Below are 22,675 nucleotides of genomic sequence, written 5' to 3'. Positions count from 1 at the left end.
CGATGGTTACGTTCTGATGCGGTCGGTGGAAAAGTTGAAAAAGCAGTGTTTCTTTCAAACTTTTTTCTCCAAGGGGGGGGGGGGGGGGGACTTGAAATTTTCGGGGGAGCGGACTAAAATTTCCTGGGGCGGACACTGCTAAAAGAATATATTTTCTATATAAATTCCATTTCGTTCGGGGGGAGGGGAGTAGACTTTCTTCAGGGCTCTGCCCCCCCCCCCCCCCGAAGAGATGCCTGGAAGAAACCATAGGCGTATCATGCCTTACTTGCCCGCCATGGGTATGTCTTACTTGCCCGACCATGGTATGTTATGTCTTACTTGCCCGCCCATGGGTATGTTATGTCTTTCTAGCCCTCCTATGGGTGTGTTATGTCTTACTTGCCCTTCCTTCCGCTTTAAGATAAGCTTGCTTTCAGATAAGCTTTCGCAACAATTCCATTTATAAAATATTATTTCACCGACCAGTTTTCTTTCTTGAAATTAATACACAAAAAAAAACCGCAGAATTATTATAATTTATTTCAACTAAATTAAAAAATAATCTTGGATTACACAAGCTACAAAGATTGAATATCTAAGTTCACCTCCTTAAGCAATCACTCAACAACAATAATCAAAATAAACATTACACAGCCTTTAAGGAAACTGTTTCTCCATACAACCAAACCTAGTTCATTGGAAATAGTTGGCAAGGCACTAAAAAAAGAAATGTTTCAACTACACTACATCACATAACAGAATTTTAACATTTAAAACTTGGAAGTAATAACACCTAACAGTAAGAAATTTATTTAATGTTATGAATAATTTTTGGGAGCAAGAAAATAATTTTAGATGAAAAAGTATTGAATATATCTGATATTATATAGCATATACAACATTAATTTTAAAAGGGTTATTATATGATTAATTTAATTTAACATACAGTACAAATAAGTATAAAGGAAAACATTATCTGAAGACCGTGTCGGAGAATAGTATAGTTGACATGGAGTAGAACATTCAAGCACACATTGAGCTTCTAATGGTTGGATTAAATAGAACAAAAGCATTGAATAAATGTGATTGTAGCAAAAATAGACAAAACAAATAAATGTAAAAAGATGAGGATCACAATTGTTGAAGATTTCACTTATATTAATAAATTATTTTTAAAAACTAAGCCATTAGTCAAAAAAATATTTATGCGCTTCTTTGCTTTCTATCCATTAGTTTAATTAAATGGATTTGTTTGTTTTTTTTGCATTGTTCATTAAGTGTTGGTTAGTTAAGTTATGTAAAAATATCAGGAAATAATTTGAAATTGTAAACGAAGAGGGATACTAAATCTAATAAAATACACTGCAACTCCCTTGAGATCTCGGATTAAAAAACACACCCAGCTTAGCCAACTGTCATTGGTTGGCTTCAAGAAGTTCTACCATTGTTAACACTTGTGACCCTGCCATTCTAGATTCTTCCAGCTGCTAAACCCAGCTAGCCAACTGAAATTGGTTGGTTTCAAGAAGTTCTACCATTGTTAACACTTGTGACCCTGCCATTCTAGATCCTTCCAGCTGCTAAACCCAGCTAGCCAATTGACATTGGTTGGCTTCAAGAAGTTCTACCATTGTTGACACTTGTGACCCTGCCATTCTAGATCCTTCCAGCTGCTAAACCCAGCTAGCCAAGTAAGATATGTTGCAAGGTTCAAGGTAGATAACTATGTTAAAATCTTTTTTTCCCAATTTCTACCAACAATAATTGTGAAAATAATTTTAATAATTTTAAAAATAATTTTTTTAAATGTCTACAGGCAACAAAAACATAATTCATCATTATCATCCCTGCCCTATCTTTCTCAAGTAAAATATAATTTTAAAATTAGTTAGCAAATTTTAAAAATAGCCAAAAAAAGTTACATCTAATTTTACAAAAAAAAATATGATGACACCATAATTAAAACAACAAAACATTTATTACCATACAGAATCTACGCATGGATTAAACAAACTCAGAAATTTGCATATATGAAAATATAGATTAAAAACTGGTAAATAAAGTTCACTTGTATAATTGTGTTGGCATTCTTCAACGAAAATGCTCCAGTCAAAATGATTAAAAAACCCTTCTAGACTCTGATGATCTATTTTCTTTGCAGCCTGACATCGATTAATGAGGGGTGATTAAAGCCAGCATCAACATACGGTAGTCTCCAGACACGTCACCCTAAAAGAGAAAGAGCCGTTTAGTGAGGAGTTATTAGCGCCAGCATCAAGAGACAGTAGTCACCAGAAACATCAACCTACAAGAGAAACTTCCGTTAGTGAGGGGTGATTAGAGCCAGCATCAATGTGCGGTAGTCACCAGATAGATCACCCTAAAAGAGAAATAATTAGTGAGGTTACATCAGAAAAAGGGGAGGTGAGGGGGATTTATAGACAAAAATATTAAGAAAACAGATTATTGTGTGCTTTGTCTAATACATTTCTATTCTACACACTAAAGAAATATATATATATATTATATATATATATATATATATATATATATATATATATATATATATATATATATATATATATATATATATATATATATATATATATATAGATATAGATATATATGTATATATATTATATATATTTTATATATATATATATATGTTACATATATAGATATATATAGATATATATAGATATATATAGATATATATAGATATATATAGATATATATAGATATATATAGATATATATAGATATATATAGATATATATAGATATATATAGATATATATAGATATATATAGATATATATAGATATATATAGATATATATAGATATATATAAATATATATAGATATATATATAGATATATATAGATATATATAGATATATATAGATATATATAGATATATATAGATATGTATATATGTATATATGTATATATGTATATATGTATATATATATATATGTATATATGTATATATATATATATATATATATATATATGTATATATGTATATATATATATATATATATATATATATATATATATATATATATATATATATATATATATATATATATATATATATATATATATATATATATATATATATATATATATATATATATATATATATAACTGTAATTAGTATGCTAGTTGTAATATTTTTACAGTAGTTAGTAGTATTTAGTACTAAAACCTGCTACTATTTCTATCTACACATATTATTAAAGAAGTTAAAATTATTTTAACATGTGACTAAAGCTACTCACACAGTAGGTTATGGGGTTAGTTCTAAAAGCTCCATCTCTTATCTAGGCAAAACTGTCTCAAGCAATGCTCATTAGCCAGACCTCCACAGCATTGAAGCTTTTCTTACACCAAAAATCTCAACCACTAGACCTGTGGGTTTGCAACAGGCTTTTTCTTCCTCCCACAGTACATCTCAACAACTGAATTGCGTATGAGTGGAGTTTGGTTGAGATTTCAACTGACAGTCTCAAGCCTGAGTACTGAACTCGTGACTTTCGGCTCAGCAAGCATGCAATCCATCACTAGACCAGGTTTAACAGAAAGCTTACCCGCACAAAAGCATCAAGACTCTGCCCAAATCTTTTCTGGAATTCATCCCTGATCTGCTTCATGTCCACCTCACACCTGGACACTATGATGCGTATCAAAGTCCTGTCGTCTGTACCCAGACCCTGAAACATGACAGTAGTGTTAAAACAGGCCAACAAACTCACACGGCAACAGGATCTTGGATTAAAGTGGATCTTGGATTAAGGTGGATCTTGGATTAAGGTGGTTACACATACCACAATGTTTTTACTGTGTGTAGAAAGTAACTTTTTGTATGACATAATGATAAATTATTTTTAGTGAGAAAAGTTTTCATAAATTAGCTTGATCTGTAATGTACACATATAAAAAGAAAAGAGAGGAATTTTTAAATTAGTAAACAAATAAGAAACAGACTTATTGGTTCTAAATAATTAATAATTTTTTTTTTACATTAATTGTTGTGACAAATATTTGTTATTTATTTCAGTGATTATGTATTTACTTACCTTCATTGATTGGTGGAGACGTTCAGCAAAATACCCATGCTTGCTTCTAATCATACGAACTAAAGAAGAAATTTTTTTTTTATTTAAATTTATGAAATATTTCTTTCGCAACACATCAAAAGTTCACTAAGCATATCAAACATGTGCCCTCCACAACAGTTAGTAGTAAACAAATACAGCTGGTTTGGGGTTTTAATGTGTGTTTAATCCAAAATTTAAAAGAAAATTTTTAAAGTTATAAATCTGAATTTTTAGATGAGTTTTCTATTTTAAAAGGACAATAAAATTAGGTGTTTTTTTTTATATTTTCCCACAATTTAACAATAGTAACTAATATTCCTCAATCTACATTCAAGATCCCATCCCCCACCCCCATATATATTCAACTCAAGCTTGAAAAAGGTAATTTTTAATCCGTCATGGAGTGTTAAATATGTGCAACATTGACTCATTTGCTGAGTGTCAAATATGTATTACATGGATTCAATAACTGCTTGAAGATTCAACTTGTGCAACATTGAGTCAATTACAGACTGAGGGTCAAGTATGTGCAACATTGACACAATTACAGACTGATGGTCAAGTATGTGCAACATTGACAAAATTACAGACTGATGGTCAAGTATGTGCAACATTGACTCAATTACAGACTGAGGGTCAAGTATGTGCAACATTGACACAATTACAGACTGAGGGTCAAGTATGTGCAACATTGACTCAATTACAGACTGATGGTCAAGTATGTGCAACATTGACACAATTACAGACTGAGGGTCAAGTATGTGCAACATTGACACAATTACAGACTGAGGGTCAAGTATGTGCAACATTGACAAAATTACAGACTGAGGGTCAAGTATGTGCAACATTGACACAATTACAGACTGATGGTCAAGTATGTGCAACATTGACACAATTACAGACTGAGGGTCAAGTATGTGCAACATTGACAAAATTACAGACTGAGGGTCAAGTATGTGCAACATTGACAAAATTACAGACTGAGGGTCAAGTATATGCAACATTGACACAATTACAGACTGTCAAGTATGTGCAACATTGACACAATTACAGACTGAGGGTCAAGTATGTGCAACATTGACTCAATTACAGACTGAGGGTCAAGTATGTGCAACATTGACACAATTACAGACTGATGGTCAAGTATGTGCAACATTGACTCAATTACAGACTGAGGGTCAAGTATGTGCAACATTGACTCAATTACAGACTGAGGGTCAAGTATGTGCAACATTGACTCAATTACAGACTGTCAAGTACGTGCAACATTGACTCAATTACAGACTGTCAAGTACGTGCAACATTGACTCAATTACAGACTCAAGTATGTTCAACATTGACACAATTACAGACTGATGGTCAAGTATGTGCAACATTGACTCAATTACAGACTCAAGTATGTGCAACATTGACTCAATTACAGACTGAGGGTCAAGTATGTGCAACATTGACTCACTTATTGTTAACATCCCTGTTGCCACATCTCCAGACATCTCATTCCTAATGGCCTGCTCTATGTCATGCTTGGAGATGCGGCTGTACTCGTCAAACACAGCCCTGCACTGCTCGTAGCTCTGAGAGGCCAGGATCATGTTGAATGTGTTCTCATCTGTTCCCCATCTCTTCTCACCAGCCTGGTACAGTCGCTGTTGATGGAACATCAGGATTTTAATACACATATACATGATACAAGTTTTATGTAAGGAAGGAACATGAGGATTGAATACACATATACATGGAACAAGTTATGGTCACAATTTAATACACATATACATGGTACAAGTTATGGTAAGGAAGGAACATGAGGATTTAATACACATATTCATGGTACAAGTTCTAAGTAAGTAAGGAACATGAGGATTTAATACAAATATACATGGTACAAGTTCAAGGTAAACAAGAAACATGATGACGTAATGCACTTACACATTATTCTAGGTAAGTAATGAAATCAGGATTCAATACATTTTTACATGGCAGAGATTGATGTTTACAAGCCATCACACACACAAAAATAATTACCTGTGCATCAGTTCTGGCTTTGTTGATATCAACTGGCATATTTTCTTGTCTGCCTCCCTGCAAGTCAAAAAGTAAAACTATTAAGTGACCCGTGGCTTAAATTTCAGGAACAAAAGTTAAAATCCATTTTGACCCATCACCAGAAGCTTAGAAAATTTAAAAACTCTCAATGTGCATTAGTTTTAACATTGTTTTTTTATTTGTGTATTCTATGATTGAAAAACAATTATTCATTGCTAACAGCTATAAGTTTTACTGAATTTTGTGAATTAAATTAAATTTTTTTCTACTAATTATGTTTTCAGACTAAATTTTTTTATGATTAAGGGTTCCTGAAATTCTAAAGTGTTACTTTAATTAAAAACATTACAAGTCTGTGAGCTTAAAATCAGTACACAAATAATCCCAACATTAAGAAAACACCACAACTCACCACAGACATAGAGACCAGCAACTTCCTGAAGTGTCCAGATGTCTCACTAATGATGTCATCCTCGAGCTTTCTTCCATACACTGAAAATCAGGAAATATTTTAAAATACAAACTACCTCTACCTCATCTCAAAACTTATCAAAGAATAATTCTAATTTTGTAATGGATTCACCTGTTTAATTGTCTACTTGAAGTAGGCCAATGTCAAAAAAAATTATCTTACAATTTTAAAATATTGAGTTGTTTTATAAAATAATGCTAGTAGATGTATTTGAATGTATAAGATAGAACCATGTTACAGAAAAAACTCAAGAAATGTATGTAGCTGTGATAGATCAATAAAAAAATCAGGAACTGAGTTTGTATGTAGATGTTATGAACCATAATAAAATAAAAATGAATAACTGACTGAGTTTGTAGGCAGCTGTGATAGAACTATAATGAAAATCAATAGCTAGGTAGCTGCGATAGAGCCATAATAAAATAAAAATCAAGAACTGAGTTTATGTGTAGCTGTGATGGAACCATATTTCAGGGGAAAAAAATCAAGAACTGAGTTTGTGATAGAGCCACATTATAATAAAAATCAAGAACTGACTGAGTTTGTATGTAGCTGTGATAGAGCCATAATAAAAATCAAGAACTGACTGAGTTTGTATGTAGCTATGATAGAGCCAAAAAAAAAAAAACAAAGAACTGACTGAGTTTGTATGTAGCTGTTATTGCATGGATCTGGTCATTTGTTCTGGTGCAGAGGATTTCTATCAGAGCTGCCTCATCTGTACCAGCACCCTGTTGGAACAATTTGAAAACATTAGAACAAGTTGGAACAATTTGTATTGTGTTACATGCTTGAACATTTGAAAACATTAGAACAAGTTGGAACAATTTGTTTTGTGTTACATGCTTGAACATTTGAAAACATTAGAACAAGTTGGAACAATTTGTATTGTGTTACATGCTTGAACATTTGAAAACATTAGAACAAGTTGGAACAATTTGTATTGTGTTACATGCTTGAACATTTGAAAACATTAGAACAAGGATATTTACTGTATGCATTCATCTCCCTATTTGTATGTTAGTTGACTTTTGTGTTTTCATCATATATAATTTCCTTTTTTTTCTTTTCTTTAAAAAGGTAAAAAAAAACGTGTAATACACATTTCCTGATATGCCTCTGTAATACCCACTAGTATTTATTCCAAACTTTATTCAGCCTTCATAAGTAACAAGACAATTGAGTGGAACCCCCAGGGCATCCTAGACACACCTGGACGCTGAGTCTTCTCTAAGAACTAAAGACAGAAGGAATGTCTTGAAAGGTTGTAAAAATTAACAGCTGTGACCAGATAAAATGGAATCTTATGGCTGAGGTCCTACGATCCACAAGGAGTAAAGAGGAATAAGTCAGGTAAGTCACTTAATTTATAAAAAGCTTTAGCCACATACTCGCATTGCGCGGCGAAGCTCATAGGCATCAAGTTCATCAGGTCGCATCATTAGCGCCACAGAGGCGTCTTCAAACCTGCCACCAAGCTCACTCTTCAGGTCACTCACTAGATCCTACATACAATACAAAGCCATTTAGTTCAGTTATTACAAAAATAACCCAATAATTCTAATTTAATTTTACCAATAAGTAATACTATCAACATTTATCAATAATTTATGTCAAGAATGCTTAACAGTGCAAATACTCTTAAAACCAAGCAACCTTAATTAGATAAAAAGAACTAATGGTGATAATTAAAAAATAATTTCGTTAAAAAAACAATATTAAAAAAAAACACCAAAAAAAGTAAGTTGATCTTTCTTAAATAAGCAACAGTAACCTAAAAAGTATTAGGAACAAATAAAAAATGTTTAATTACATTACATAATGATTATAAGTTGTAAGAAGATTGATACGATCGATGGCAAAAATTGGTGAACTCAAATTTACAATGCATGAGAATCAACTCACCCGACCAAAACAAGTTTTGTACATCAGCTTTATCTTCTGTCTCTGGTCATTTGAGCGGTTACCCAGGACATCTATGATAGCTTTCTCATCAGTTCCTGAATACAAACATTTCAAATTATGGCATATCATTGTCACATTCTTTGTGTACCTGAACCAATATTAAAGTCCTTGTCTACCTGAACCAATGTCACAGTCCTTGTCAACCTGAACCAATGTCACATACCTTGTCTACATGAACCAATGTCACAATCCTTATCTATTTGAACCAATTTCACATACCTTGTCTACATGAACCAATATCACAATCCTTATCTATTTGAACCAATTTCACAGTCCTTATCAACCTGAATCATATTTTATCTTACACTTTTCCCATATTTCTCAGCTACTGTCATTTTGACTCACCCCATGAACGGTGACCCACTACCCATGAATGAAACGTTTTTAAAACAAAACCACATAAGTAAAAATAGGTTATTATAAAGCAGCAATTTTATTAAAAAAGGTACGTTATCAAATTTCAAACAGCAATATAACATACTCTGAAGGTGTTAACATTTCATATATGTGTACGCTAAACATACAGCTCTACATACCTAAACCCTTCATTGCCTTTCTCAGTATTTGAACGTCCTGTTCTACGTTAAAATTTGGGAATGGCTTCAAAGTTCCTTCCTCCTGTTGACAGTAAATGGGATGGAATATAAATGATGACAAAATTTGTAAAAACAGTTTCAGACTGGACTGTAATCTGCAGCTGTAAAGTCAAAATTATTGTCTTGGACATTGCTTTCAACTAAAAAAAATTTCTACTGGGAAATGTAGGTTCAAGGGACAGCGTTGTCAAAGGTAGAGCATTGGGCTGCTCGTCCAAAGGTCTCGAGTTTAGATTTGTGGCTGTAGAACGTCCCTGAGTCCACCTAGCTCTGATGGGTACCTCACCTTGGGGAAAGTAAAGGCGGCAGGGCATAGTGCCAGGGTCAAGAAAATTATCAACTCTACTTCATCTGTATGATGGATCACTAGGTCTAAACATGAAATTTTTTTATTTAGGTGGTTCATGTGCTCAAGGAAACTCTGCTTCATCTGCCCATGACAACATCCCTGCAGCTATCAATGTTCACAGCAATCAAAGTTAAAAAAATTTCATGTTAATTCAATAAACCAAAGATTATGCTATTGTTACGAGCTTAACATCTCTCTGGGGGTAACCAATACAATGACAGACCACACATATTTAAATTAAAGCAATAGGATTGTTGACTGCTAGTAGTAGGAAATTACATACAACTTAAGGATATGGTTTATAGCAAGCAACTGATTCTCTAAACATACTGTGTACATTTTGGGGAGAAAAGGAAAATACAAACAAGACTATAGGATGAATAGCCTTAAATCTAAAGCCCTAGGCTTCTATTATGTTTATAAAACTGTTAATTAATCAATCTATGGAAAGATATTTTTTTTAAAAGCTTGCTCTGTAAGATTTTTTATAATCTGTGGATACTTTGATATACTTACATATATTTTATAAGATGCAGGCCCTGGAACATTGCCATAATTTCCCCCTGCTCCTCCGTATTGACCCTGACCTTGACCGGGAGCCCCATAACCACCATACTGCCCAGCAGGCTGACCGGCCGGGGCACCATACCCTGCTGCTGGGGGTGCACCGTAACCCCCCGCGGGTGGTGCGCCATAGCCTCCCGCAGGAGGTGCTCCATACCCGCCAGGCTGTGATGCGGGGGCGCCGTACTGACCCGCCTGTGCGGGCGGGGCACCATAGCCGGCAGCGGGAGGGGCGCCGTACCCCGGGGCTGGACCTCCGACTCCGGCTCCATACTGACTTGGTGGGGGAGCCGAACCCTGTGTCTGTCCGTAAGGTGGAGCTGCTCCACCGTATCCACCGGGTGGGGGTGGATTGTAGCCCTGAGCTGGATATCCACTAGCTGGTTGCTGCTGATAGCCAGGCTGGGCTGGGTAGCCACTCTGTGGGGATAAAAAGTGCTGGATGTTAACGACTGACTAGAACTTATAAAAACCATAGACTTTAAAAAATTAAAATAACTAGCCTGAGACTGTTTATTGTTGATATTAAAAAAAGAAATTAAAACATCTAGACTATTATTATATATACATCTATATATACACATACATGGAAAGCTAGAGTAAGACTAACCAATTACATTAACATGTTTTTGAAAAGTAAAATAATTTAAAAAGAGTGGTATCCCCTTGTCAGACCAACGTGGTCATGTGATCATGTAGGTACAAAGAAAAGGTTAGTTAGTGTCTTTCTTTTAGTGTTAAAATATGCAGCATAAAGCATTAATGGTGACAGTAAAAACTTTTCTGGAATGGGTCTTTGGTAATGAAAACGGGCTTGTGTGTGTGGTGGGGGGGGGGGGATTAGAATTTTAAAAACAAACAGCACGCCAAAGTTAAGATTTATGTGCCGTGGTACTCAAATGACACCCTACAAAAATAACCATGCAAATTCCAGGTAATAATTATGTATGCAAAGATAAGGCTTTATCTCTATTGAACTAAATCTGACACTAGTTTGACCAAACTTAAAACAAAAAAAAAGCATTCACCTGGCATATTTTTATATTTGCGGCTATAGCATTAAGCATATACAACAAATACTATTTGATAACTTTATTTTACACTAAATTGAGTAAATTTGTTTTTTAAATAGACTAAAATCCTATTTTTATTTCAAAGGTTTAAGAATGGACCGCAAACACTAGATTTTCTAAGAAAGACTAAATTGAGTTGGAGGAAATTCCATCCAAAATTACAATTCAGAAAGAAGCTACAGATCTATATAATGAAGAGCTAACAGTGTACTTTAAAAAAGTTAATGAAGCATCAAAAAAATCATAGTTTTATTACAAGGATATAATGATGTATTTACAAAGACCAAAGAGTTGTATCCAATGTTCCCTATTGTTCAGCTGTTGCAAACCTGAAGTGTAGTCATTTAGTAAAATACAAATAACATAGTATAAGATGTTTTTGAGATCAATGCACATAAATATAATTTATAAATATATTTTGCACACTAGTTTTTTTTCTCCATAGTGGGAATGTTGGTTCCATCTAAAAACACTAGCGTTATACACAGACAAAGTGCTGTATACTAAAGTTGATGGAACTTTTGAAATAGTTACTTTCAATCATTAGTATTACTACATCATTACAGCATTAATTACATCTCATAGTTAATTGATGGTCAAAACAAAACATAAGCAAACCAGAACAACATTATTTACAATACACTGAAAATTATTAGTAAAACAGAACATTACTTTCATCAATTGTTAATTGATTGTCAAAACAAATTAAATTATGGTTAACAGAACAGCATTAATTACGTCACAGTTTACTGACAGCCGAATACAAAATATTAGTAAAACTGAACAGCATTACTAACAGCACACAGTTAATTGATAGTCAAAACAAATGAAACATTAGCAAAACAGTTAATTGATGGTATAAAATAGCACAACTTAAATAAATTTTATACCACTGATCAAGATTAAAGTTAAAACATTGAAGTTAAAACATGGGAAAATGGATCTAAACATCACAAGCAACACTCCAGAAGGCCACAACACGCTGACAACAAACCTGGGGAGAAGGGTATGGCATGGAGGGTGGGACAGGATATCCCAGACCTGGTAGTGGACCGCCAACCTGATGTAAGGGAGTTGCGTTACATGTTAAAATGACATTGTCAACACAAGTATTGAAATTTTCTTCTCATATCTGTGCTGATATGTATTTGGTCTCTTGCAAATCTACAACTATGGCATACCTTATTTATCAGCCAAATCCTGTAAAATTAAGGATTAAGTAGGTTTTAGAATTAATTTTTTCCCTACCTAATAATACTTCATAAATCACCATTTAATCGTAATACTGAAATATGTCTTAACGACTTGAGTTGTATTATTCACTTATAAATCAAATGGAACTAATAAGTGTTGCATGTTAAGCACATTAACAGCTTAAATTTGGAAACAGATGAAATGTGAAATGAAATGTATGATCAACTACTTGTATTTTATTTTTACAACTGTATAGCCAGAATTTTGAGACAAGTGGCACTCACATGGCTCAGGACAGTAAGGAAGGACACAAACAAATCTGACTGGTGTGTTAAATAGTCTTGGCCACATTTCTATATGTGTAAGAAACTTGGACATTGACACTGACCGCTTAATTAGAAAATAAAATCCTAACTGGAGAAATGAGGTTTCATGGAATGTTACTAAATGATTAATACAAATGGAAAGTTACTAGGACTATCATACAAAGACACCATATTAATTTATGCCTGACATGACAGGTGATTGGTCTTTAGAATGACAAGCTGACCAAAAAAAATTTTAAAAATGGTACAAACATGCCACAAAGTCATCAAGTATAGCAAAAAAATATTTCTTACGAGAAACAGTGCCTGGCAATTGAAAATGAGGCAGCAAAAGAATAAAAATGGAAAAGACAACAGTGGAATAGATGGGTTTGACATGGGGCACTGAGGATAACAGTTGAGAACAGCAGGTCGGAGGAATGTGATCAGAAGTACAGGGGTGGCGCTCCATCTAGACTATGGGACGGAACAGGAAGAAATGTTGCTTTTGTAACTGTTGCTGACACTGTTAAAATCATGAGAGAAAAAACATCGGCACCAATATAAATGACAATTCTCAAATGTGCTTTGTCTAGCTTTAATAATGTGTAAATTTCTGCAGAAAATGATACAGAGTCAATACATGTTAAAAACACAGAAACAAGCTGTATTGCGTTAAGAAAATATTGCCAAGTAGGAGTTCATAATATGGGTGATCTAGGGACAGAGTGGTAGGGGATGGGGAACAGAAATGTGGTTTAACATAAACTTGAAAGGTAAAATAAAACACCAAACAGCATAAATGCATATTACAAAAATCACAAACTACAAGAGAAGTATATATTTTATTTATAAGATATACCAACACCAAAATATGAAAGTAAGTACTCAAGCATTGAATATAAATTGCCATATAATCTAGAAATACTATGAACATAATCTAAAACATAAAGAAATATTTTAAAATGCAGCGATCTCTAATGTGAAGAGTTACAAAAGACTTACATTAAAACCTATAGAGCCTGGTGCTCCACCTGGTTGTGGAGCATATGGGAGACCACCAGGGGCACTACCATATGCAGCAGCAGAAGCAGATTCAGGGGTTGGCATACCCATCTGTTGAAGGGCAGAAAAATAAATGTCATGCATTACAGCAAAACACAAAAACCAGCAGGTTAAGCATACAAGCATGAAATTATTACCTTGTTTAGCCATATTTATTGTTCTGTATAGAATATAATGTTAAAATATAGCAAGTTTCCTTACTATGTGACACAATATGTGATACAATCATACTTACACCACCACACATATTTGAATCAAGACAAGACTATATTAGATACAATCATACTTACACCACCACACATATTTGAATCAAGACAAGACTATATCAGATACAATCATACTTACAGTTACACCACCCCATAGATTTGAATCAAGACAAGACTATATCAGATACAATCATACTATACTTACACCACCGGCAGGAGGGTAGCCTCCAGGCTGTGGATAACCAGGTCCACCTCCATATCCACCCGGAGCTGGATATCCGCCGGGTTGCTGAGGGGGGTAGCCACCACCATATGGAGGGTAACTCATGGTTTGTTTTTTCTATTCATTAAAAAAAAAACTAGAAATTAGTATAAAACACAAATAAACTTAAGTATTCATTTTGGTAACACCTTATTCATGGCTCAGGTGATTGAGTGCTCAACTGCTAACCTGAACTGAAAGTCTTAGTTCAGATCCCAGACTAGCTAGAGCCAGTAGAAAGTCAAATCCTTAGTCCAGTCATATATAACTATATAAAGTATATAGTTATGCCTGATGATTGAGGATGCCGGTGTGCAATTATAGACTCTAAACAAAAATAGGTGTTAGGTTTTTAATAGTATTTTTGTATTCTTGTCTAGTTGTATGGTTAGAAGATAGGGTTAGTATTGATATAAAAGCAAGTTGTAAGTCATTATTATTAAGTGTAGCCTATTTAGTTAACTACCAGTAACCTGATTACCTAACACCTCTTTTTTAAGAAGAGTTTAGGCCTATTATTGTGCATACACAGTTATGCCTTGAAGTCTTAAAGTAGGCCTAACTAATATAACTAAAAGTTAACTGAAGTATTATTAATAAACTAAAGTAGGCTATATTAGTTAGGCCTAAGTAAGTAGGCCTCTATAGGTAAATAATAATTAATACTTAGGCCTAAGGACGGAGTGGTCTAGCGGTAGAGAGCTGGACTGCTAACCTGTAAGTCTCGAGTTCGATCCAGGTTCAAGTCAATAGACCGTCCCTGAGTCCACCCAGCTCTGATGGCTACCTAACTCAAGTTAGGTGGCTGGGCACAGTGCTGACCACACTATCTCTTCATATGCCGAGGTCACAGAAACAAGTGAACTCTACTTCACTTGCCCTATTATATTATGCCCTATATGTTATAGATCGTCAGGTTTGAAATGGGAACTTTTTACTTAGGCCTAAAAGTTACTAGGAGATAGATCTATTAAGCCTAATTAGTAATTACTAGTAATTACTAAGTAATTAGGTATAGATCTAGTAGATTTAAGTAGATGATAGTATCATGATCATCATATTCATAGTGATAGGCCTCCTCATCAACCCTCATCAACTAACCAACAGTAACTAACTAACTAGATTCTAACTTTTAAGTACTAGGCCTAGAAATCTAGTAGATTCTAGAATATATAAAAAATAACACAACATCATGAGTTCATGAGTGATTAAATATATAAAATCAGTGACAGTTGTTCACTGGCGTTCTAGAGAAAGGGGTAATCAGATCACTGAACTGAACGGTCATGAATCATACCCCCATTCCCCACCCGGACAACACAGCTGAACTACTAACTAAACTTAACTAAACTTAACTAAACAACTAAACTAAAAATACTAAATTTTTAGATTCTACACTTACACTAGATCTATATCTAGATAGATAGGAGATCAAATAGAAAAATTATTTTTATAAGGAAATATTACCTATAAAATCAGCCTGTGGAATTATGCAATACGGATTTTCCTACACAGCCTACCAAAACTGGTTCATGAAATAATGAATAAGCAAGCTAAAGCTAGGCTTAGGCTAGATATTTTTAGTTTACTGTGTACACACAAATCCGGAAGTAGATTTTAATACAAAACACCAATGCAGCGCTGGGAGTTTCTAGGAGCGGTAACTGGGAAGGTCACTCTTGCATTTTCCTAGATTTATAATATAAAGGGGGGGGGGGGGGGGGAATTGATATATTTTTGTATAGTATAGGCCCTTTACGTCTTTTTGTCATTAGTAGGCTAATCTCGTTTTTTTTTTGTTAAAATAGTAATAGTGATGCCTACATGAAATAACATTTCAACATTAGTGGACCTGGGGTGTGTACCTATGGCTGGGGGGAGGGGGCATCAGAGTTTCTTCCAGGCATCTCTTCGGCAAAGCCCCCCCCCCCCCCCCGAAAATTTTTTACCGCCCCCCCGAACAAAATTAAATTTATATTATTTATATAGAAAATATATACTTTTAACAGTGTCCGCCCCCCCCCCCCCCCCCGAAGAAAATCTACCGCCCCCCCCCCCCCCCGAAAATTTCAAGTGCCCCCCCCCCCCCCGGAGAAAAAAGTCTGGAAGAAACACTGGGGGGCATAGGTACCCTTCTAACCTTATTAGCAATATCATGCTTTAAGCACATTATAATTTAGATCTAGACTAAAAAATAAAAACGACCACTTAGCAAACAAAAAATAATGTTTATGTTACTCAACGTGTGGACAATAATTTGATAATGGTGCAGGTCTTGTTAAAGGCTATAAAAATCACCCAAGACTCATTTAAGTGAGTCCAAAAAATGTAAATTTAAAGTAAAAGTAAAGTATATTGAAAATGTTAAGATCTATTTCTAAACTCACGGTTAAAAGGTCGCTAACTCCCGAACTATTTTTTCTAAATAAACGCAATTATTTTATGTCTAGGGATCGTCCATATATAATGTAACGATTTTGGACAATTTTTGCTTCCCCATCGTTTAAAAAAAAACCTAAAACGAATGCACACGTCATCCTTCCTCCCAAACAGCCTAAAATTGCATTTTTTAACCAGCGATTTCCCAAGAAAAAAATTATAATGCTACGGAGCTGGGTCAACAATAGATGGGCTTTATATTAATTCGTTTTTAGTTCTTTTGAACAAGTCTTTCTAATATGTGAAATAACTATTAAATTTCAGATTTTAAAATCTCTTCTTCCAATGAGTGCATATGTGTGACGTGTTACTCCCTCACAAAAAATCCGAACTCTGCCCCCCTCTCCCTGGGAATGTGACGTCATTTATTGACGAAATGTTGGCCTAGGCCCGTTTAATTTACTGTTCGCTGAGGCGAAAATATGCATAATCATTAGGCATATGCATTACGGTTAAGCAGCTATGAATGGGGATATTATTACGTTAACATAATTAACATTTGCTATGAAACCACAATGTGATTTTTCTTATGTTTCTTTGAATATGATATTTATACCGCAATTATCGCAATTCTTTTTAAAATCAAGGGATGCTACTCAATCATAAATTCTCATTTCTTGTGAGATATTTCATTCCTGCAGACTGCCTTCACAATGAGAAACTTAAATATTTTAAGAATTTATGCGAATGTACTTTGTAAAAATAATATTTCATTTCAGCGATATCATAAGTGTTTGACACATGTTAAAATATTGACAGCACAGTACAAAAGCGAAGTGAATGTAGAAAAATTATACCCAAACAGCAATCTTAATTTTTTAAGAAAACTAGAACAAACAGAAACTTTGAGTCAAAGTCAACAACAGGAAAAGGCTGAAAAGGTGCATTTTTGATGTTTACAATTACATTTCTTTTTACAGTCTTTTACTTTCACCCCATTGTTTTAAGAGGTGACATTAGAAATACTAGTATAGTATTAGTAATAGTACTAATAGTTTGTAGATTTTATCCTTGAGTTTGAGAAATGACAGTATACTATATTCCTGTACTAGGACTATTAATATTTAATATTATACTTAAATAATAAATATACTACACCTAGATCTAAATTATTACTAACATCAGTAGAGTATGCATGGGGGGAGCAGGGGGAGTGGCCACTCCCCCTCTCGCCATTTTTAGCAGCAAAGTGGCGTCTTTTTGGAAACTTTTTAAACTCAAAGTTTTAAAAAGGGATATTTGTTAAAAATATTGTTGGTCGGCACATCTATATAAATCACAAGATTTCTTTTTCACGCAGCAATTAAACATGATTGTACTAGTCTAGTAGTGTCTACGTTAACAACACGTATTAACAGCTGCATCAGTTTGCCATTCTAAAAATAACCATTACGATGCATGCATTGCAATGTTTAAAAAACCTCTACGGTTAGTGCCACTTGGCAAGAGGGGTGTTAAATTTAAGGCAACTGTATAATGCATTTGCTTACGAATAATTGAATTAGAAAATGTTATACATAAAATTCACACATAATTACTTTATATATACAGTTTGAATCATGTGATTATTTTTTTTTAAATTACAAAACAGAAACAAATACAACTGATGTGGCACCTCTATTTAAATTTACCTATGAGCAAACTGCGTAGTGGTGGGGAAATTTTGACAAGGTCAACAACGCCATCACGATAAAGTAGTAGTATTCTTACAGTTTGGGCGATAGTGATTACGATTACAAATTATATGAAACAGTTACAACCCCCCTCCCCCATGGACCCCTCTGTAAAAAAAATATTGTCAAAATACCACTGCTACTTATTTAAATCTATTTCTGTAATATATAATTGTGTAATATATATTTGTGTAATATATATGTATGTTTAGAACAGTCATCTAAAAACTGACGCTACGTTCACTCTGAGTTGGTTATCTCTCCCCCCCCCCCCCCACCCCACCACCACAATTAATGTCACACCTGGGTATACACTGGGTTGGATAATTGATCTAAAGGCGTGACCGGACAGTGGTGAATGAAGTTGAACCCCCCTCCCCGAACTGATCTGTTAAGTACATATAGAAAAACGCGTAATGATGTACCAAAGTATGATGCCGCCAGAAAATAAGCTTTTTAAACGTAAAACTCTGTGAATATTGTTTTTGCAATTACCAGTAAAAAGGTGTTTGATCAACACAGTGATCTAACCCATACCTATCACTATGTTAAAAATTGATCTTTAAAGAACACAAAGAAGCAGTAGTTAATTAAAAATATATGATCTGAACTAAAAGACCAATATTTAGTTAAATGCAGGCTGTTATTCCTAATGTATTTCTATTTTATCGAAAAGCGTGGTTTTATGCCAACTCTGATTTTAAAAACTTTCATTATGCAGTAATACTTTAGCATTTATGATGACGATATATTAAATTCTGATTATAGACAAAAATATTTTGTTAAACACAAATAGTGTTAAACAATTTCATTATATTCTAAAGTAATTATTTATTTGTTTTGACATATATAATTAAATGTGTAGATATATACACATTTATATTAAGAGAGTGATTATTTCCCCTATTTCACTTGTCTTAAATAATTTCCTAGGAATTATTATGTAAGAAATTTTTTTTACAAGAATTACAAAACAGATTATGTTACGTTCATTGTTTTTGGTTGTAGTGTGTGTATATATTTTTTTAGCGCCATTTCCATACTGGCAATTGCGTTTAATAATGCGTCATTTCTGGATGGATGGATGTGTGTCCGCAGCTTTAAGTCGTATCTCCTCCTCAACGAAGCAATATCGAGGACTAGTTCCAAAAGCAAATATGTTAAGCAAGTTCCAAGGATGATTGTGGGCCAAAACAGTTCCCGGAATTCCTTCCTGGATTTCCCGGAAAAGCCAAAAAACATCGAACAAATGCAGTTTTTGGTCCATATCTCGGCAACCAGACCACTTAGCGACTTGAAACATTTACCAATCGATTCCTGCCATAATTTAGACCAATATTGCCGAAGAAAGTTTTCAAAAATATCCTTTCGTTCGGTCACAAAAAATTAATTAAGAATATTTAAACTGAGCATCGTGTAGGCCTAGGTTTATATTTACTACTTTTTAAAACTGAGCATCTTGTAGGCCTACTCGTTAAAATAAAACTATTTCAGTTGATATAGGTTAATATAGTTGTCTTTTTTTTTTACTTATTAATTCAAACGTTATTTTTGTACCCTATTAATTTATTTATAATTTATATGAGAGTGATAGGGAGTTACAATTACAAGGTTTTGTTTCGCTAGGCCTAATAATTTTTTCACATTTTTTAAAACATTAATTAAGGAAATTGCGCTTAAATTGTCACTAGACTTTTTATTAACTTGTTTTGTTTAGATTGATACAATTTTTGTTTTGCCGGCCTACATTGTGTTTTTTTTTCTTATTTCTTCAGAGTGCTACTTTCAATTTATTTTACATCGTAGCGAAGTAATGACATACAGCTAGTAATTATATATAAAAAAAAATATATATATATATATATATATATATATATATAAATATAATACACATATATAGAATGTGTTAGAAATTCTGCGCCTTTTTTTTGGTCTTTTTGGCTCCCCCTACAAAGAAAACCTGGATACGCATCTGACTAACATATATAATATTTATTTAGTATTTCACTATTTACTATTTATTTTAGTATTTAGATCTAATCCTAAGTCAACTATCATAATAATTATTTTTGGGCATGGCTGGAGCCTCATTCTGCCAGGGATTTAAAGGTTTAGTTCAAAATATCAACCCTCTGTGCAGAACCAGGCTTTATTACTTAACACCCATAGCTCATCCTCAGTCAATATGTTTTACTTAAACCTAAAATAATTCCATACTTGATATTTTATATGCAGACTTTTACCAGAAATTGTCTTCTATCACAATATCTATCCCAAATTTAATTATAGCTTATCACATTTAAGGATTTTATTATTCATATGATGTTACACTATTTTAGTAGTTCTCCACCCTTCTCCCCTTCCCCCAACACAACTCTCAAATGTTGTTACCAAAAAAAAATTCCACTCCCTCCAAATAACATCAAGGTCCACTTCTCCTTTCCTCAATATGTAAAGTAGTTCTAAATCTCAAATTTTAAAGTGAATTGTTATGCTAATCTCACTACCTGTCTTTTGACTAAACCAACCACATACAACTCAAACTTTTTCACTTAAATTATGGTGAATCAAACAGTGTAAACAAGTACATAGTATTATTTTCAACAAACCACTTTCAACACAATAACATGACAACATCCATACCATATTTTTAACCATTTAAAAATATTAGTAACAATTTAGAGTGTGCGTAAGCTTATAAATCATCCATACTAAAATTACAAAGTAGCATTGAAGGTCAATTTATTTTCCATTTCAGCCTAAGAAAGAACCCTTCACTGGTTACATCCCTATAGGTAAGTTTAAAACTATGTGTGTTCATAATATTAATTGATCAGTAAAATACCGTAATTACAGTTATACAAAAAAGTAGTACATATAATATTTTAACTCGATTGACTTTTATGTTAAATGATTTTTGAGATAACTTCCATTTCAAGATCCATCTCTACCATTGTAACTGTCTCCTTTCAGAAAATTTACAAATAACCACATCAAGAAGCAGTGGCCCTGGTGGACAGAATGTCAATAAAGGTATGCAGAGCTTTAAATCACATTATCTTTACTATAAAAGTTTGACTAATTCTTCAACTCAAAATGTAGTTGTTTTTACTACATCTTTTCTATTGTATTACTGTGAACATTACATTTTTTTACCATTTCATATTCAGTAAATAGTAAAGTGGAAATAAGATTTCACCTTGAATCGGCTAATTGGATTCCAGAATGGATCAAACCTAAACTTGCAGATCAGGTAAGTGTATTTTATTTACTGACTCTATTTTCTCAAGGGACGGTGTGGTTGGATGGTAGAGCTCACAGCTGTTAACCCACAGTCTCAAGTTTGGATCCCAGGCTTGAGTCTGTAGGACTTCTTGAGTCCACCCAACTGTGAAGGGTATCTGACTCTAATTAGGAAATAAAGGTAATTGAAACAGATGAACTCTACTTTATTTGTCCCATGTGCCATGGACACAAATGGGAAAAGAACCATGACTGGCTCAAGAAAGTTGTTTTAAATTAATGTGTGTTTGATAAGCTATCTTTTTAAATTCAAATCAACTACCTTGCTTTGCATTGTTTAACTCTTCAGCTATTAACAGAAACCAAAACATGTTTTAAACTTTCCATTTGATTTAAACTAGGAGTCTGGGAGGTTAACCAAAGATGGCTTCCTGGTGGTGCAGTCAGACATGACAAGGAAACAGATGTTGAATCAGGCAGATTGCCTCAATAAAATTAGGAAAATGATTTATGGTGCTGCAGTTGAGCCTCGCGAACCAACAAAAGAGGAAATTGAGCTAAGAGAAGAAAGGTATAGTTTATCTTATTATAATTTTACAGGATTTCTTTTTGTTATTTTTTTGTGTTTACCTGTTTAATGATTTTAAAATGCCAGCATTTGTTGCTTAAATTCTGTATTTTGGTAGTGTAACTTGATCACTTGGATTTTTTTTTAAATTTAGTTAGAGTGTAAAATTACTCAAAATTACTTATTTATTTTAAACTGGCCCAGCTTGTTTAAAATTATTGAGTGAATCTTTACCTTTAGCCTTATTTTTATTCAGAATATATCATCCTTTTAACTTACGATTGTAAGTCTTACCTGGAAACTATAACATACAAATTATGTCTATGGTTAACACTTGATTCATTTATTTTTCAGACAAGCCAAGGCAAAAGCAGGAATTCTGCGTGAGAAAAAAATTAGATCTTCTATCAAACAGAGTCGATCATCACCACAGTTTTAGAAATAATTTACAGCCAACAAAAATGAAGTTTATCAAAAAGTATTTGTTTCATATCCTATTAAATCTCTTTTTAAATCAATTCTTTTTGTTGATGCATCATAAAATTACAAAGAAGTAGCAAAAATACTAAAGGTAAAG

At 33.5% G+C, this 22,675-nt stretch overlaps 2 protein-coding genes across 3 annotated transcripts; one reads left to right on the top strand and one right to left on the bottom strand.

Moving 5' to 3' along the window:
• Positions 1-504: 504 nt before the first annotated feature.
• LOC131948544 (annexin-B12-like) lies at positions 505-15,801 on the bottom strand. Of its 2 annotated transcripts, XM_059310106.1 has the most exons (15): positions 15,643-15,801; positions 14,119-14,253; positions 13,648-13,758; positions 10,023-10,490; positions 9,098-9,179; positions 8,502-8,596; positions 7,988-8,101; positions 7,237-7,327; positions 6,537-6,616; positions 6,104-6,160; positions 5,538-5,727; positions 4,061-4,119; positions 3,572-3,694; positions 2,292-2,362; positions 505-2,211 (listed from the first exon to the last, which is right to left on the bottom strand). In XM_059310106.1, exons 2-14 carry the CDS (start codon positions 14,239-14,241, stop codon positions 2,306-2,308), a joined length of 1,650 nt encoding a protein of 549 aa, XP_059166089.1. In that variant the 5' UTR covers positions 14,242-14,253; positions 15,643-15,801; the 3' UTR covers positions 505-2,211; positions 2,292-2,305. The 2 variants fall into 2 exon arrangements, with proteins under 2 accessions (XP_059166089.1, XP_059166088.1); XM_059310105.1 differs by lacking the exon at positions 2,292-2,362.
• Positions 15,802-17,206: 1,405 nt separating this feature from the next.
• Positions 17,207-22,616, top strand: LOC131948543 (large ribosomal subunit protein mL62). The gene is made up of 6 exons (XM_059310104.1): positions 17,207-17,495; positions 21,046-21,082; positions 21,261-21,320; positions 21,458-21,540; positions 21,932-22,101; positions 22,453-22,616. Exons 1-6 carry the CDS (start codon positions 17,268-17,270, stop codon positions 22,535-22,537), a joined length of 663 nt encoding a protein of 220 aa, XP_059166087.1. The 5' UTR covers positions 17,207-17,267; the 3' UTR covers positions 22,538-22,616.
• Positions 22,617-22,675: the final 59 nt, after the last annotated feature.

The sequence above is a fragment of the Physella acuta genome, unplaced genomic scaffold, assembly GCF_028476545.2.
Source record: "Physella acuta isolate Inbredline_101_S28 unplaced genomic scaffold, ASM2847654v3 ptg000648l, whole genome shotgun sequence".
NCBI classification, from domain to species: domain Eukaryota; kingdom Metazoa; phylum Mollusca; class Gastropoda; family Physidae; genus Physella; species Physella acuta.
This window is presented reverse-complemented; position numbering and strand designations above follow the sequence as displayed.

What these genes read in the sequence shown, in the direction of transcription:
- LOC131948544 (XM_059310106.1), bottom strand. Translation starts at nt 14,241, where the DNA reads ATGAGTTACCCTCCATATGGTGGTGGCTACCCCCCTCAGCAACCCGGC. An exon ending in AAAGGCAATGAAGGGTTTAG is followed by an intron (nt 8,597 to 9,097) that starts GTATGTAGAGCT and finishes GTTTGTATTCAG; the next exon opens with GAACTGATGAGAAAGCTATC. An exon ending in AACAGCTACATACAAACTCA is followed by an intron (nt 6,617 to 7,236) that starts GTCAGTTCTTTG and finishes CCTGATTTTCAG; the next exon opens with TGTATGGAAGAAAGCTCGAG.
- LOC131948543 (XM_059310104.1), top strand. Translation starts at nt 17,268, where the DNA reads ATGAGAAACTTAAATATTTTAAGAATTTATGCGAATGTACTTTGTAAA. An exon ending in AACAGGAAAAGGCTGAAAAG is followed by an intron (nt 17,496 to 21,045) that starts GTGCATTTTTGA and finishes TTTCCATTTCAG; the next exon opens with CCTAAGAAAGAACCCTTCAC. An exon ending in CACTGGTTACATCCCTATAG is followed by an intron (nt 21,083 to 21,260) that starts GTAAGTTTAAAA and finishes GTCTCCTTTCAG; the next exon opens with AAAATTTACAAATAACCACA.